Source organism: Stigmatopora nigra, chromosome 9 (genome assembly GCF_051989575.1).
Source record: "Stigmatopora nigra isolate UIUO_SnigA chromosome 9, RoL_Snig_1.1, whole genome shotgun sequence".
Lineage (NCBI taxonomy): Eukaryota > Metazoa > Chordata > Actinopteri > Syngnathiformes > Syngnathidae > Stigmatopora > Stigmatopora nigra.
The window spans coordinates 10282964-10297366 of NC_135516.1; the positions used below are offsets into that span (position 1 = coordinate 10282964).

The window sequence follows — 14403 nt, forward strand, 5'->3', positions numbered from 1 at the left end:
ATTTACAACTCACATAACTGATGGTGGTTTGCTAGCCAATTGTTTTTTACATTGAGTGTTAGCATGAAGCTAGCTAGCTTTGTTTTGAATGTCAGATCATTTCATTAAAACACTTAAGTTTTGAAGGGATTTTTTATAAAAATTGGATGTCTTTGAAATATGGAACTGAAAAAGTGACTCACATTTGAGGTCAAAAGGTCAAACCGCTCATTTGATCACAGATGAGCCTGTTTAGCTCCAAAGGTCAAAAGGTCACAGAGGTCAGAAATGGAATGATGCTGCAATTTGGAAATGGAATTATTTAATTGATTTGAGTAATAGTAGCTCCGCCCAAGAAAATGTACCTACTTTATAGTTAAGTTTGTATTGATTAACATTTTGTTGGTCCATGAAGGAATGTTATCCATAAAAATAATAGTATTAAATTAAAGAAAAACATATTCTAATCATTTAGGCCAGATTTTAAAAGTTGAGCCAATTAGTGGCGCTCAAAGATTTGGGTTCGTCCAAAGTTTAATTTTAATTTGATTTGCACACCAGAATTATGGAAAAATCTTTTTAAAGAGGCCTCGTTATGCATTAGCATGTAGCTCATTCTTATTAGCTTTTAGCTTCAAGTGGGCGTGACCAATAAACAGAAAACAGAGATCTGGCGCTAATGCTGCAGGACGCTCATTACAAGACGATTGGATGGATTGAGGTTGTATACGTGACTTCACTAGCTAACGCGTCCCAAACATTAACGACGAACGACGACAACAAACCTGCTTCTAACTTCTTAAGACACGGCGAAAGGAGGAGGCCGTAAACGGCACGCTATTTGTCCTTAAAGTCATTGACCGTCTTGCTACTAGCTTAGCTTTGCCCGGAGTAAAACGAGGAAGGAAGGAAGGAAGGCGACTTGGTGGAAGATTGGACTCTCATGTCCGTCGAGGTTCCAGTCTGTAGGACAGCTGCGTCAGCGCCCTCTGGTTGTCGATCACGCACAGCTTCCTCACGTAACCTCTGACCTCCGCTTGGTTCTTGTTGGGTTGGCAGATGTCGGGGTCTGAAGGGGACGGGTGGGAGTTTTAGGATTTAGACGAGGGGGCGGGGCTTGCCCTGGCCATCAAGGTTCCAACATGGTGGGTGGGACGGGTTATACTCACTGAAAGGCTGGCTTCGACAGTGGCGCACTTGTCGGATGGTGTTCGCTATAATACGCTGGCGAGAGAGCAGACGGGATGTTAGGTGACTGGATGGGGGAAAATATGAGTTCAAGGTTAGGGAGCCGTATGTGGCTCGGGAGCAGTTTGTGGCCCGGGAGCCGTATGTGGCTTGGGAGCCCTAAGTGGCTTTTTAGATGGGTGCATATGGCTTAGGGGACAGATGTTGAGTACTTATTATCTTGACTATGTATTTATTTATGATTTATTTGTTGATTATTCATTCACAGTTTATTGATTTTTTTTCTATTTGTAGTGCAAAACAAATATAGTATTAATTATAAATAAAGCTTCACAACCAAGTGCACAGATAACAATAACAAACAAATATTCAATAAATTAATAATAATGATAATCAATAATGAAGTATAGTCAATAACATAAATAAATAGTGTAGCACACAAATAATAATCAATAAATAATAATAAATGATATTTTTCCTTACCATTTTCTCAAAATTGACCATACTGTCAATAAATGTCTTGTTGCCTTCGTGTGTAAAAGTCATATCTGTAACGAGATTTGACATTTGGAAGAATAACATAATATTAATCATAATAACAATAATAACCCAGAAAACAGCCAATGGCGTTACCTTTGAGTAGGAGGGGCATAAACGGGATAATCGGCGGCTCAAGTTTGCTAACCGTTAGCCGATAGGATCGATGGTTTCTGGACGGGTCCTAAAAAAAAAAAATCACCCCCAAAAATGCTAATTGAATGCAAATATGATTTTGTGGCTCATTTCGACTCACCATCATGCTTTCAAACTCGGCGTAGAATTTTTTAAACTTGGTCGGCAGTTTCTGTTTGGGGTTAAAAACGCGCTTTTTTTTAAAGAAATGAATGAACAAGTTGTAAATTGTGACTTTAAAATCTAAATAGATGCGTACCTCCCACGTTTGAGTCATCCTACTGACGGCCGGGTTACTCATTCCCATGATGATAGCGAAGAACGAATTCAGGTTCTTAAACTCCCGGCAGCTAAAAATAAAAAACCCAAACATGTGCTATTACAGGCTGAAGCTGAATGAATTCAACTGGAAAGGTCTGTAACTCACTGAGCGGCAATTTTGATGAACTTTTTGAGGAGTTGGACTCTCTTGCTGAGCTGTGCACAAAGACACACCTCGGTGACCACCCACAACTGGACCTGGTTGAACCTTCGCAGGAAGAGGTCCAGATTGGCCGTGGTTCTTCGGAAGTTCTGCCGGCCGAACGTGTGGTACAGCAGTTCGTGCTGCGAGTTCCAGGAAAGAAAGGTCATTTTTTAGCATTTTTTTTTTTGCTATGGATGATTATTATCTTATTTTTTGGACCTCGTGCACACAGCTGAAGAGCTCCCAGTCGAATATTGTCATTTGATAAGCCAGGTCCTTGGAACTCATCAGCTCAAAAGTCGACATGGAACCGGCCGAGGGTCCCTCCTGGTCTGGAAGGGGAGTCTGGGACAGAGATTGTCATTGATTAGGACATCTAAATCCATCATTAAAAAATGATGCCGTGGGTTATAATCCTATTTAATGGGTGCTACTAAAAAACCTGTAAATATTCCCCAAATTTTGGAACTAACGTTACATAAATTTTATTTAAGCCAGTCGATTTACTTGAATGGGCCACACAACTTGATGTGGCGGGCTGGATTTGGCCCCCGGGCCACCTGTTTGACATCATTGGTCCAAAAAATAAACAATTCATTAAATTTAAAAAAGATGATACAGAGCTAATTTAGCACTCTAAAATGCCCCTAGCTATGACTTATTCATGATGTCCTTGGCATGGTGCCTGTAGCTAACTGGGATAGACTCCAGCACCCCCTTGTGAGGATAAGCAGTTCAGAAAATCAATGGATTGAATCAATTGAATGGCCCCATTCTCATTCCTTCCCCAATAAATCCCAGGTAGATAACACGTGACCTACCAGACCGCCGAGTTGTTGTCGTGTGCAGGCAAACAATCGGCCGTTGATGCTCGCCGTGGAAAACACGGACACGTCGTTGGGCTTCCACATTTGTTTCTCTGCAAACCAAAACAAAACAATGGCGTTTGGAATCACCACAAATGTCAAGTGGTTGGCTCTCACCGCCGGCTGAGTTGAGGTGAACCAGCACCAGCTCGTCCGTGGAACCCAGTTTGTCGGCCACGGCGCAAATGACCTCTCGGCCCGTCGCCGCCACGGCGACCCGAATGGTGGTGTACGTGTGGTCACTGCAGTACACCTTTAGGAGGACTAATAGAAGAAAAAAATGAAAAAACGGGATAACTTTGCTAGTTATAGATCCTAAGGGGCTGCAGCTCATTCAAATTGGACCTAACTTACTGTCATCTTGATTTCGAATGGCCTGTTTCTTCTGAAGCCTTTCCTCGCCGTTGCTGAACTGCCGTATTAAAGTTTTCTGTTGAATTTAAACACACTGTCAGCCTCTACAAAAAAATAATCTAACACCTACAATAACCCGAGGACTCCCCGAACAATAACACTCACCTTTTTTGTGGACTTGGCTTCCTCCGAACTACCAAAAAGAAAAGCAGAATAAATACATGTTGACACTTTTAAGAATCCCAAATCAAAACCTACTGTAATTTGACGACATTCTCCAAATCAGGAAGCAGATCTTTCAACGCTCTGAGCACGCGTGAATCATTCGACACGCTTCCAAACAACTCCTACGGGCAAAACAAAAGACAAGGTAGAGCGTTATGGGCGCCATTCCCGGCAATCCAAACATTAGCGTGCCATACCTCCAGGAAGGAAATGGCAGCCGGCTCCTCTTGCAGGAGGAACGTGTGTGTGTTGGCCCAACGAAGCGCCAGAATCAGAGCCCTCCTTTTGCAGTTGAGCGCATGCTCCAACCTCTCCTGTTCTGAGCCGGGCGGAGATGCCGCGTGGTAGGTGCGGATGGGGTTAAAGGTCAACACAGGGAATGTTTGGGTTGTCATATATACAGTAATCCTTCGATTATCGCGGTTAATGTAGATCAGACATGACCGCGATAATTGAAATATCACGAAATTGCCTGTTAGAAACTAGTTTATTAAGGCCTGAGTCGGCGGGTTTTAAGAATCTGGCAACCCTGAGACCTGGTCTGGTAGCTGGAAAATGTATTAAGTTGGGGGGGGGACTTTTATGATTATATTGAAAATTGTTGGACATTTACTTACTGCAATGTTTAATTCAATAGTTTTAATTTTTATGATAAATCAAATTTGGTGCCTGTCAGCTATAGCTGCGTTAAAGAGCGCAAATTAAAAAGGATATTGAGCCATGAGTAGTGGGCAGAACTGACTGTTGGACATGAAGACAGAGTGCATGAGGACAAAATCGTCCACTGCTGGATCTGCCAGATAAAATAAAAAACAAAAAAGAAAGGAAAAAAACTATTGATTATTTTCCATTCATTTGTTTACTTCTCTTTTGTTTAGCAACCTGGTTCACTGTGATGGACGTCCATTCTCATGGTCTCCAAAAAGTGCTCCAGAATCTTCTCCGGAGTCCCACAGATCACAGTGTATCTGCAAAATGTAAAAAATTAGATATGCATTGGAACATTTTACAGAATTTTTTTCCCATAAAATGTTTGTTACTTGATGCTCCCCAAGGTGGAGGCTCGAGGACTCTTCTCCAAGACCAGGACAGCTTGCTCGTGCTCTTTCAAACGTACTGTGTTGGCCTCCACATCCTGCAAAAAAAGACAAAATGACTGTCAACCAATGTTCTTTTTAAAAAATACTATATGCATTTTAAAATATATGTACATACATCTGTTCAATTTCTTGCTCCTATTTTGGGGGTCATAATTAGATTGTGGGCCTGAAAAATACCACAATTGGCCACTAGGGCGCATGCTTGAGACCGCTGATTTCAACTCAATTTTTACTCAATTTGTGTTATTTATTTATTTTTTATAGGTCAATCGTCAGGATGGAGTTAAAATCTCTCATACCCTGAGAATCCTGTTGAAATCCTCCTTGTCTACACGAAGGAAGTGGCAGTTGTCCTCTCTCAGGACAATGGAGGCAGCGCGAGGTGAATCTGTAACCAGGGCCAACTTTCCAAAATCGTCCCCTTCATGGAGCGTGCACACCACCCCCTTGAAACACATAGTTTGAAAATATTATAATTACACTATAATAATACGATAAAGGCCCTAGTACACTCCCAAATGGTAGGAACCGCCCACATGCATGGATCACCTTGAATACAATTTCTCTTCAAGGTACTGCAAATTCATTTTCGAGATTTTCTTTTAAATATGTACATGAAATATGTTTCAAGACAAGTGCTGGAAGCAAATAATAAACAGACAGAGTTTATGTTTAATTTTTGCCACTTTTTGTTTTAGACGGGTTTAAAACCCCAATCAGTGACGTCGCGAGACTGAACCATGTCGTCATAGCTCTCACTTCATGAGTCCGTCGCTTTTTCATTTTAGCGAGGACCAATACCTCAATTTCTTTAACGTGCACATTTTCTGGATGAATCAATACACTAAACATATTTGAACTACAGAACACTGAGGAGATAAATAAGACGTCATTAAGACGCACTGAAATAGAGACCTATCTTGTGGACACCCCCTCCCCCTACTTGTTGAAAGGTTGGTATGCGCCATTTGCGAATGGCGGTTGAGATTGGAAACATGCTAACCACAATAGCATCACGCTATCATCGACAGTCGACACGAACTTCGTAATGACATGGCAAGTCGTTTTTCTTCGTTTTTAAGGCCTTATCACATATTTTTTATTCATTCAAATGTGTCAGGGTTGTTAACCAAAGTCTTTACTTAGGGTTGTCAAAACGATTACTTTCCTTCATGTATAGATAGAACCCCGAAATGTATGCATTTGACACAAAAATAAGTGTATTTAACCCACCTTGCCGTAGATAACAACATTGACGGAGCCCTTCTGAATGATATACCATGAAGTTCCCTCTTCTCCTTGGTTGAATACTGAAGTTAGACAAAAACATACTTTGTTCAGATACAAAAAGAAGCAAAAAAAGTAATTGACAGCAAGGTCATGACCTACAGACGGTTCCAGCTTTCGCATGTGACTCGAAGATGACAACACTTGCTAGTTCCCGCTTCACCTACAGATAAAAATACATTGTTTATATGGTAAACTTTTCCAAAAAAATATACAGGTTTGACTCACAGTGTTGGAAAGGTGAGCTAAGGCCTTGATGTGAAGCAGCTCATCATAGATGATCTCCAGGTCATCGCCTGTCCTCTGGCCAGGCCTGCGCACATGCACACAGTCCCAGGTATTTAAAGAAAATGACTAATTTGCATGAATTTGAGTGGAGGAAAAAGAAGAAAAATTACGATTTCCTCAGGATCATACGCAACAGTGCATCCGGTCCGATCTGAGCCAGGAAGAGAATGGTCTCTGGAAGTTCCTCTTCACTCTCCCGCTTCTCCTCCTCGCTAGGCAACGGCGTGTCCTCTTCCTCGTCGTCCAGAAAGCGGTAGAAGAGGTATTTGTCCTGGAAACCCAGTTCCTGGTCCACTGGAGACAACCAGGACTGTTTATGGATATTTTCTATTCTGTATTTAAACCCATTAGCTGCCACTATCCTGGGACCATAACTTTTTTTTAAATGGTCATAGTAGTATTTTGGATGTATTTAATGTATCAATTTGTTAATATAATTTGACATGAATTTTGACTAATGTTTTTTTCTCATGTTATGTTTTACCCAGTTCTTGTCCCGTGAGGAAAAAAAGTGGTATACCGTGATTGAGGACCTGGTCCTCCAACAGCGCTTGCCACATGCCGACGGCGTGGGAACGGGTGAGAACGCAAGCGCTCTGCAGCACCAGCCAGTCCACCAGCTCCGTGCCGACGCAGCATTGTCTGCAAAATGTGATGACACGGCATCGGCATCCCACAAGGAAGGCTATTGTGAGTTCGCCATCTGATTACCTGTAAGTCTTGAGGTGGTATTTTCTGTCTCGGATCATGTGAGGGGCTCGGGACAAGATGGCGTTGCGCAGAACTTTGCCCGCTCGTTGGAGCTTTTCTGCAGGAATCTTCACAACGGAAAACAGAAGAAAATTCATTCTTTCATTTTCTGAACCGCTTATCCTCACAATGTTGCGGGGGTGCTAGAGCCTATCCCAGGCAACGATAGGCACAATGAATGGGTGGCCAGCCAATCGCAGAGCACGAAGAGACAGACAACCAATCACAGCTAGAGGCATTTTTTTTTGTGAGATCAATTAGCTACAATATAGGCTCCAGCACCCTTCGCGACTGGTGGAAAAATGAATGAATTAATAATTTAACAAGGCAAAATTTTGGTGGAAAAAGTGTCCTCTGTATCGTGTACATATCAACGTTTCCCTCCTTTTTCTATTTTCAGATCTTGCAACCCGGCGGGTGTTCATTCATGTCCGTGAAGATCAATGCTTTACAAGATAAACACATGAAAAAGGTGTACCGTTCCCAGCTACGGCTAAAAGGCTACGCTCACAAAAAACAACAAAAGAAGGTGCGCTCATTAGGCCGATAGCACCTTTCTTCTATGTGCATGAATTAACGATAATTACCATAACTGGAAAGGATCACAGTGGTGAGTCATCATTCATTTCCACTTCCAAATCTGGCATCCTTGTTCATTCATATCATGAAAATAGTGATCAAAATCAATATAAAACATTTTATCAACATTTATTTTATCTATACAAGCAGATCTTTTCCTGCAATCCACATTTTGGCTAGCAGATAGCTACATTGGTGGAATTTCATGTTGTTGTAGTACCTCCAATCGGCCTCAAGGACTAACTACAAATAACTCGCAATAGTCAACAATTTTGTACGCTAAATGAAACCTTGAAGCAATGGGTGTTTCTATGAAATAGCAATATTTACCTTATTATGATTTTTGTTGGCAGACTCCGAGTTCAAGTTGTCTTTGTCGGCAAGTCCTAAATAGAGAAAAGAGTCACATGATTGGACGCCCATCATTACTGATGGAGGTAAATCAATTATTCAGAGTATTTTTAGTTTTCTACAAGGCTGGAAGTGACAAATAGATATAAATAAATGTGTATATTTTTATCCCAAGGCATCACGTGACTATAAAATTGAATAATAAGCAATCATAAAGAGTGAATGACATCTCAAATAACAAATAGTGCTGTTTACTCACTATCATTGTTCGATCCGCTTTCCATTGCTCCATAAGGGGGCGCCAATAATCCTGCCAGGCTCTGACGATGTTTCTGCAACATAAAATCGTACTTATGGATTAATATCATACATTTTAGTTTCATTGTTAAATTGTTAAACAAAATATACAACAATTAAGACCGCTTTCCCATCACTTTTTTTTAATTGAGATTAAACTGACCTGTCACAAATCAATATGTCATTATCGACTAACACCTGTGGTTCTAACTTTAATACGGCTGAATATCAAGTTCGCACAACATCATTAAGAATAGAGGAATATTGATATTTGAACAAATTGCATTGTCTGTGTTCTGGGTGAATTAAATGCGTGGCTATTTTCAATTGTATTGCATGCATTACTCCCTAGTGGTTGGAGATAGGTCGATAGGTGGTACGACGACCGCCTATGGAATCCCATCAATGTCAGCATAGTTTGGACGCTCCAAAAAAGAATGCCGGCAAACAATAGGCAGCCACGACACATGTTTTGAATCTGGACCAGCCCGGAACGTATCTTCCGCTATGCATCATCATCAAACTGACACACAGACAGCACTATGTCAAAACAAAGCCCTTTGTATAGCGCCCATCATTTAGATGCGCCACTATAAGCTCACAATGTCACTCAGGTTGAAATACTAGATGCATTTTTTAGACAGCAAATCGCATTCGCCTCAAGAACTTTTCAACACAAGTCAGTTTATGTGTCGCGCCTCTCTTGGCAAGGTCACGACCCAGCACCCCCTTAAATTCTGACAGCACACAAACATTATTGAGGCCGCATCTGTCAGAGCCTGGGTACAAAAAAAGTTTTTTTTCCCCAAAAGCATTTTGTAGGACGATAAAACACCAAAGAAAAGCACAATTTAAGATAACAACAAATTGAGACTCACCTGAATAAGCGCCCTAAGTTTGTCTAACGGTGAAAAAAGCGAAAGCCCGAGGAGCTCCTTAACAAGTCCCGCACGGTGGCGGTTTGACGCGCACGCTTACACGAGCGCTTCGCCTCTTTTCTCCCTCAACCCGCTCTCTCTCTCTCTCTCTCTCTTTCTCTCTCTCTCCCGTGGTGACCGAGCCAAGGACCCGACCACTTTTCTCTCCCAGGTTACCACAGTGAAGAGGAAATAAAAGGGGTAATGAGGGGGAGGAAGGTGAGGAGGGAGCCAGAGGAAGTGAGGAAGATTCATGGAAAGAAAGAAAGGACAATAAAGCCTCGTATAGAAAGCGGGAACTTCAGTAGCAAAGCGTCTGCAACGTTTTTGCCGTTTGCAAAGTGCATCGGTGTTGCTTTCTTTTTCTTCAGGCCGACTGAGCGAGTGCACTTAGCGGATAAGCAATCACAATGCTAACTCTGTGATAATAGAACACAAATCCCGCTTTAAACACGGAAAAATACCATAATACAGTCTGTCCTCCATTATCGCCACTGCACTAATTGCAAATTCATTTCTTTGCAATTTATTCTGCTATTAATTATACCAAAAATATGGATATATATTTTTTAAGTTAATAAAAAAAGTGAAGGACCCACACTTGCTACACTGATTGACACAGACACAAATTGTACAATAAAAAGAAGAAAAAAAAAGGAATTACATATATTTATAAGCCCTTCTCAGTTACTTTGAAGTTTCAGCATCACTATATTATATATGTTAAATATGCCATTGTGAAACCAGCCATTTTTTGTTTTCATGAATCTGATAACCCGCATTTTACCTCCCAAAGGGTCTTAAACTCTCTCTGTTCAATTCGCAGCAGCTCGCTGGTCTCTCTGCTGACGATGGTGGCGTGACGTGGCGTGTTGTCCAAGATGGACTCCCCGAAGGCCGTCCCGATCCCCAGAGTGCAAATGGTGACTGCATCCTACACGCCATAAAAAAACACACCAACATTCATTCATTTTCTCAATCACTTATCCTCACAAGGCTCGCGAGGGGTGCTGGAGTCTATACCAGCCAACTATAGGCACCAGGCAGGGCACAGCTTGAATCGTTAGCCAGCCAATCGCAGAGCACGGTTAGAAAAAAACAACCAATCATCACTCATAGCTAGGGACAATTTTAGCATCCAATTAACTTAGCATGCATGTTCTTGGGATGTGGGAGGAAAGCGGGGTACCCGGAGAAATTCCACACAAGCTCACAGAGAACATGCAAACTCAAAAACAGTGAGGACCTATGTGGGATCGAACCCTCGACCCCAGAACTGTGAGCCTGACGCGCTAACCACTTTACCACCGTTTTTTTTTTACATTTATTTTTTAATTTTTTTAAATAAATCTCACCTGGTGATTGGCGGTTTCAGAGACTTTGACATCCAAAGAACCCGACAGAACGGCGTACCAGCTGGTGCCAATGTCACCTTGCCGAAACACTGCAACCGCATATAAAAAGAATTTGAGGTCTATCGCTGTCAATGGCAATCAGCGAGTTAAGTCAAAACAACAAAATAATCCTCATGTATAATGGAAACGACTACATATTTATATTTACACTAACCAAAACAAATCGAGACTGTATTGGAAGATTCACTAAATCAGGGGCAAAAATACTATGTCATATTCTGTATTTGTTGACGATGTAAGTGTGCGTACATACGCGTGATGCCTTTCTCCAGACATTCGTAGAAGGCACAGGTGCAGATTTGCACCAAGAGTGGAGGTGGAAACTTGGTAAAGGCTTTGACTTCTTTCAATCTAGTCAGAATGATGTCCACGTCTTCTACTGAGCGCTCCGAGGGCCTGAAAACAAAACAAAAATATTAAAATTAGATGAATTCAAAAAAAATTTCATATTCACTTCAATTGGCTGACCACCAATTCAATCATTTTCTGAACCGTTTATCCTCACAAGGGTCGCGGGGGTGCTGGAGCCTATCTCTATGGCTACCCCTGAATCAGTGACCAGCCAATCACAGAGCACGAGGGCACAAACAACCAATAATTGTGACGTTTAGGCCATTTATAGTGTTCAACCATGCATGTTTTTTGGCATGTGGGAGGAAACCGGCATACCTGGAGAAAACCCACGTAAGGCCGTGAACCACATGCAAACTCCACACAATGCGGAGCGAGCTGTGGTCGAACCCTCGACCCTAGAACAGCGTCCTCCGGGCCACCCTGGCGAATAATCAACTCCCCGAATATAAGTGCGTCTCTGAGCATTAGCTTGATCTCTTTAGCTCGACTCTTATCTTCAACGTCTGAGCTCGAGCGGCATTCCTTCTCATCTCCGACCACCCGTGGGGCGTCATTTTGTCCGGCTTCTCTCGCTAATGCTCTTTATTCTACGATCGCGCTGGAGTTTGATCAGAGCCCGCCAACATTGTGTTGAACAATGTACCGTTTAAACTAGCGAGACTCATTCGTACACACGCTACGTCATCCATCCATTCATTCATTTTTTTTCCCTTCAGGCGTGACTCATTTGCTAGCAGCTCGCTCTACTTCCAGATAAATACGGCTTTAATCTTCTATTTTCAACCCCAAATCCAGCAGAACAAGCTCCTCCTCCCCATGAATGCTAGGTTCTTTCTTATCACCATCACATCCTCATGGGGGGTCAAACTCAGTGTCGTTCCATATTCATGACAACTTGATCTTATGTCAATACATAAACCATGACACATACTAAACACATACACGCAGAGACATTATTTGTCTGTAAAACATGATTATCCTTGCTTGCAAAACACAAGCTGAAGTGCTACGCTACTTCGGCCTCACCCACACTTTTTTCCAACAACCATCTGCGCCACCACAAACTGTCAACAACACTAAATAGGAACTAGTATAAACACGAGTCCAAAAAAATCCCAACACATTCCGACAGATCATGTACCAAACCTGGTGTTATTGACAGTAAATAGATAATAAAATAATAAATAAAGCTGGCGAGACAAGAATACCCTCCAAATAAATAGGAAATGATCCAAAATCTAGAAGACGTGACCCATCAGTACACTCAAATAAAAGTGGGTAAAAAACAAGTTACTGCCATTGACAATGATAGACGTCCAATTCTGTTAAACTGGTTGTGGATGCTCATCTTTCAATGCCATTGATGGCGCTAGACGTCTAATCCATTTTAACCGTCAGGGGCCAATGAACACATCTAGTTGACCCAAATGTGGCCCACCAACCAAAGTGAGTTAGACACCCCTGGCATAAAGCCTCTGGAGCTCCGCCCCTTAGTCATCATTGCTCACAAGAGCGAATCAGCAGTTAGCGTCGATGAAATGTACGCGGTTAGATTGTGATTGAATCAAAAGGGAAGTGCTGAGTGATGGACAATTGTGTACAAGCTGATGTCTCAACTCACTGCCACTATGTCCTGTGACTGGCTGGCCAACAATTTCCACCTGGTACCCAAAGTCAGCTGGCTCCAGCACCCCTCGCGAGCCTTGTGAGGATAACCGGTTCAGAAAACGAGGGAATAATATTACACGTTCAATCCATTATCACTCCGACCCCACCCACTCCCCGTCAAAACTGCTCAGACGTCTATCTCCGTCCGCATCATTGACACATCACGGATTTCCACGCGGTTGGCCACGCCCACCACTGGGCAAATCGTGTATTTTACCCGAGTGACAATGACAAGATGGGGATGACTCACGTTGCGAACGTTAAAGTGGGGGTGTAAAATGACGTCCCGTGTAGAGTACCACCGCCTTCCAGCCATGACATTTTTTTCTTTCTGCTTAACAAGCATTTTTTTTCATACTTCATACCAGACGTGGAAACCTCCAACTCGCGTGCAACGCCACACTCCTCAAACACGCACGACAAATACAAAAAAATTATCATAGTTAAAAAAAAGACCCACAATTTGACCATGTGAAAGCGCGTTCAACGTCGATTGGAATAGCAACGCGAGAGGCGTTCAATGGCAAAAGGATTTCTCCGCACTTGCCGGTTGGGATCAATCGCGCCGATTCGGTTCCGTCAATGGGAAGGAGGACGCGACACGAACCGTTTCAGACCCACCTCTTATCCAGACAGCAAATCCACTCGGGCGACGGGGCCAGGTTGGGGGAGGCTTGCACCATGCTTGCTCGCTCGTTCGCTTGCTCGGCGGAGGCCGGCCGGCCGGTTGTCGGTGAACGGATGCGGGATGTGTGCGCGCAGCCCCTCCCGCTCGGATCGGCTCGGCTGCCGCACACAGCTGCACACTTGCGCACAATGCCGCTCGCCGCCGCCGTCGGTGCCGCGGCATCATCCACATGACTTGTGTCGAGCCGAGCGGGGAGGGCGTCAAAGCCGCAGTCCTATCTGGCATATGCAGTCATAGTCATGGCAACTAACCACAAGATTGGACGTCAAATCCAAAGGGCGAACAGAAATCGGCACGTGAGAAAGATAATCCATCCCGCAATGCGTATTCTTTATTTTTAGGTTTCATTTTCCGAATGCTTCTGATTCCAAACTTAAAAAAAAAAAAAAAAAGGTCTCTAATCTGTGGCCCGGGGGCCGATTGCAGTCCACGTAAAAATATTTTACGGTCCGCCCTGGAAGTTTTTTTTTTCTTAAATAACCTGATCCGTCTCTTTGTGCCCTGCAATTGGCTGGCAAACAGTTCAGGGTGTCTCCCCCCTGCTGTCTGCCGTTGGCTAGAATAAGCTCCACCCCCCGTGACCTTAAAACAATTCATCGAATCCTTCCAAAACAGAAAAAAAAACAATCACAACAATTTAAAAATCAACCACCATTTGAATTTTTGTATTTTACCCCTAGGAAGTATGTCGATGATTTACTTTTGCTGTCCACACCAAGTGAGGTGGCGGGCCACATTTGGACCCCAGGGCTTAGGTTTGATTCATTTTTGAAGCAAATTAGCTACGCATGAGCACCCCCTGCAGTGAGTGTATAATATTTGTTCATTGAAGCATTTGTTCCACGTCACATTTCTACACACGCGATGCCATTCAAGAGTTTTTTTTTCCAATGCGCATGACATAAAAAAATATTTAAAGGTGTTTGGACGTTGCAATACAAACATATGAACAGAGGGTG

General features: G+C 42.8%; 1 protein-coding gene across 1 annotated transcript; it reads right to left on the bottom strand.

Annotated features, from left to right (window-relative positions):
- Positions 1-524: 524 nt before the first annotated feature.
- Positions 525-13841, bottom strand: LOC144201273 (rap guanine nucleotide exchange factor 4-like). The gene is made up of 30 exons (XM_077723764.1): positions 13378-13841; positions 10988-11130; positions 10675-10763; positions 10107-10253; positions 8365-8437; positions 8085-8140; positions 7137-7243; positions 6946-7067; positions 6536-6719; positions 6366-6450; positions 6240-6300; positions 6084-6160; positions 5150-5296; positions 4791-4885; positions 4633-4718; positions 4465-4543; positions 3948-4098; positions 3784-3872; positions 3691-3718; positions 3526-3601; positions 3289-3435; positions 3127-3224; positions 2525-2650; positions 2267-2445; positions 2099-2189; positions 1961-2011; positions 1801-1888; positions 1651-1715; positions 1149-1203; positions 525-1048 (listed from the first exon to the last, which is right to left on the bottom strand). Exons 1-30 carry the CDS (start codon positions 13437-13439, stop codon positions 921-923), a joined length of 2985 nt encoding a protein of 994 aa, XP_077579890.1. The 5' UTR covers positions 13440-13841; the 3' UTR covers positions 525-920.
- Between the last annotated feature and the right edge of the window lie 562 nt (positions 13842-14403).

Bases quoted from the DNA above. Each gene is read 5' to 3' on its own strand.
- LOC144201273 (XM_077723764.1), bottom strand. From the start codon at position 13,439: ATGGTGCAAGCCTCCCCCAACCTGGCCCCGTCGCCCGAGTGGATTTGC. The intron at 3,719-3,783 runs GTAGGTTTTGAT...TCTTTTTGGTAG, and splicing joins GAGAATGTCGTCAAATTACA to TTCGGAGGAAGCCAAGTCCA. The intron at 1,889-1,960 runs GTGAGTCGAAAT...TTTTTTTTTTAG, and splicing joins CCGAGTTTGAAAGCATGATG to GACCCGTCCAGAAACCATCG.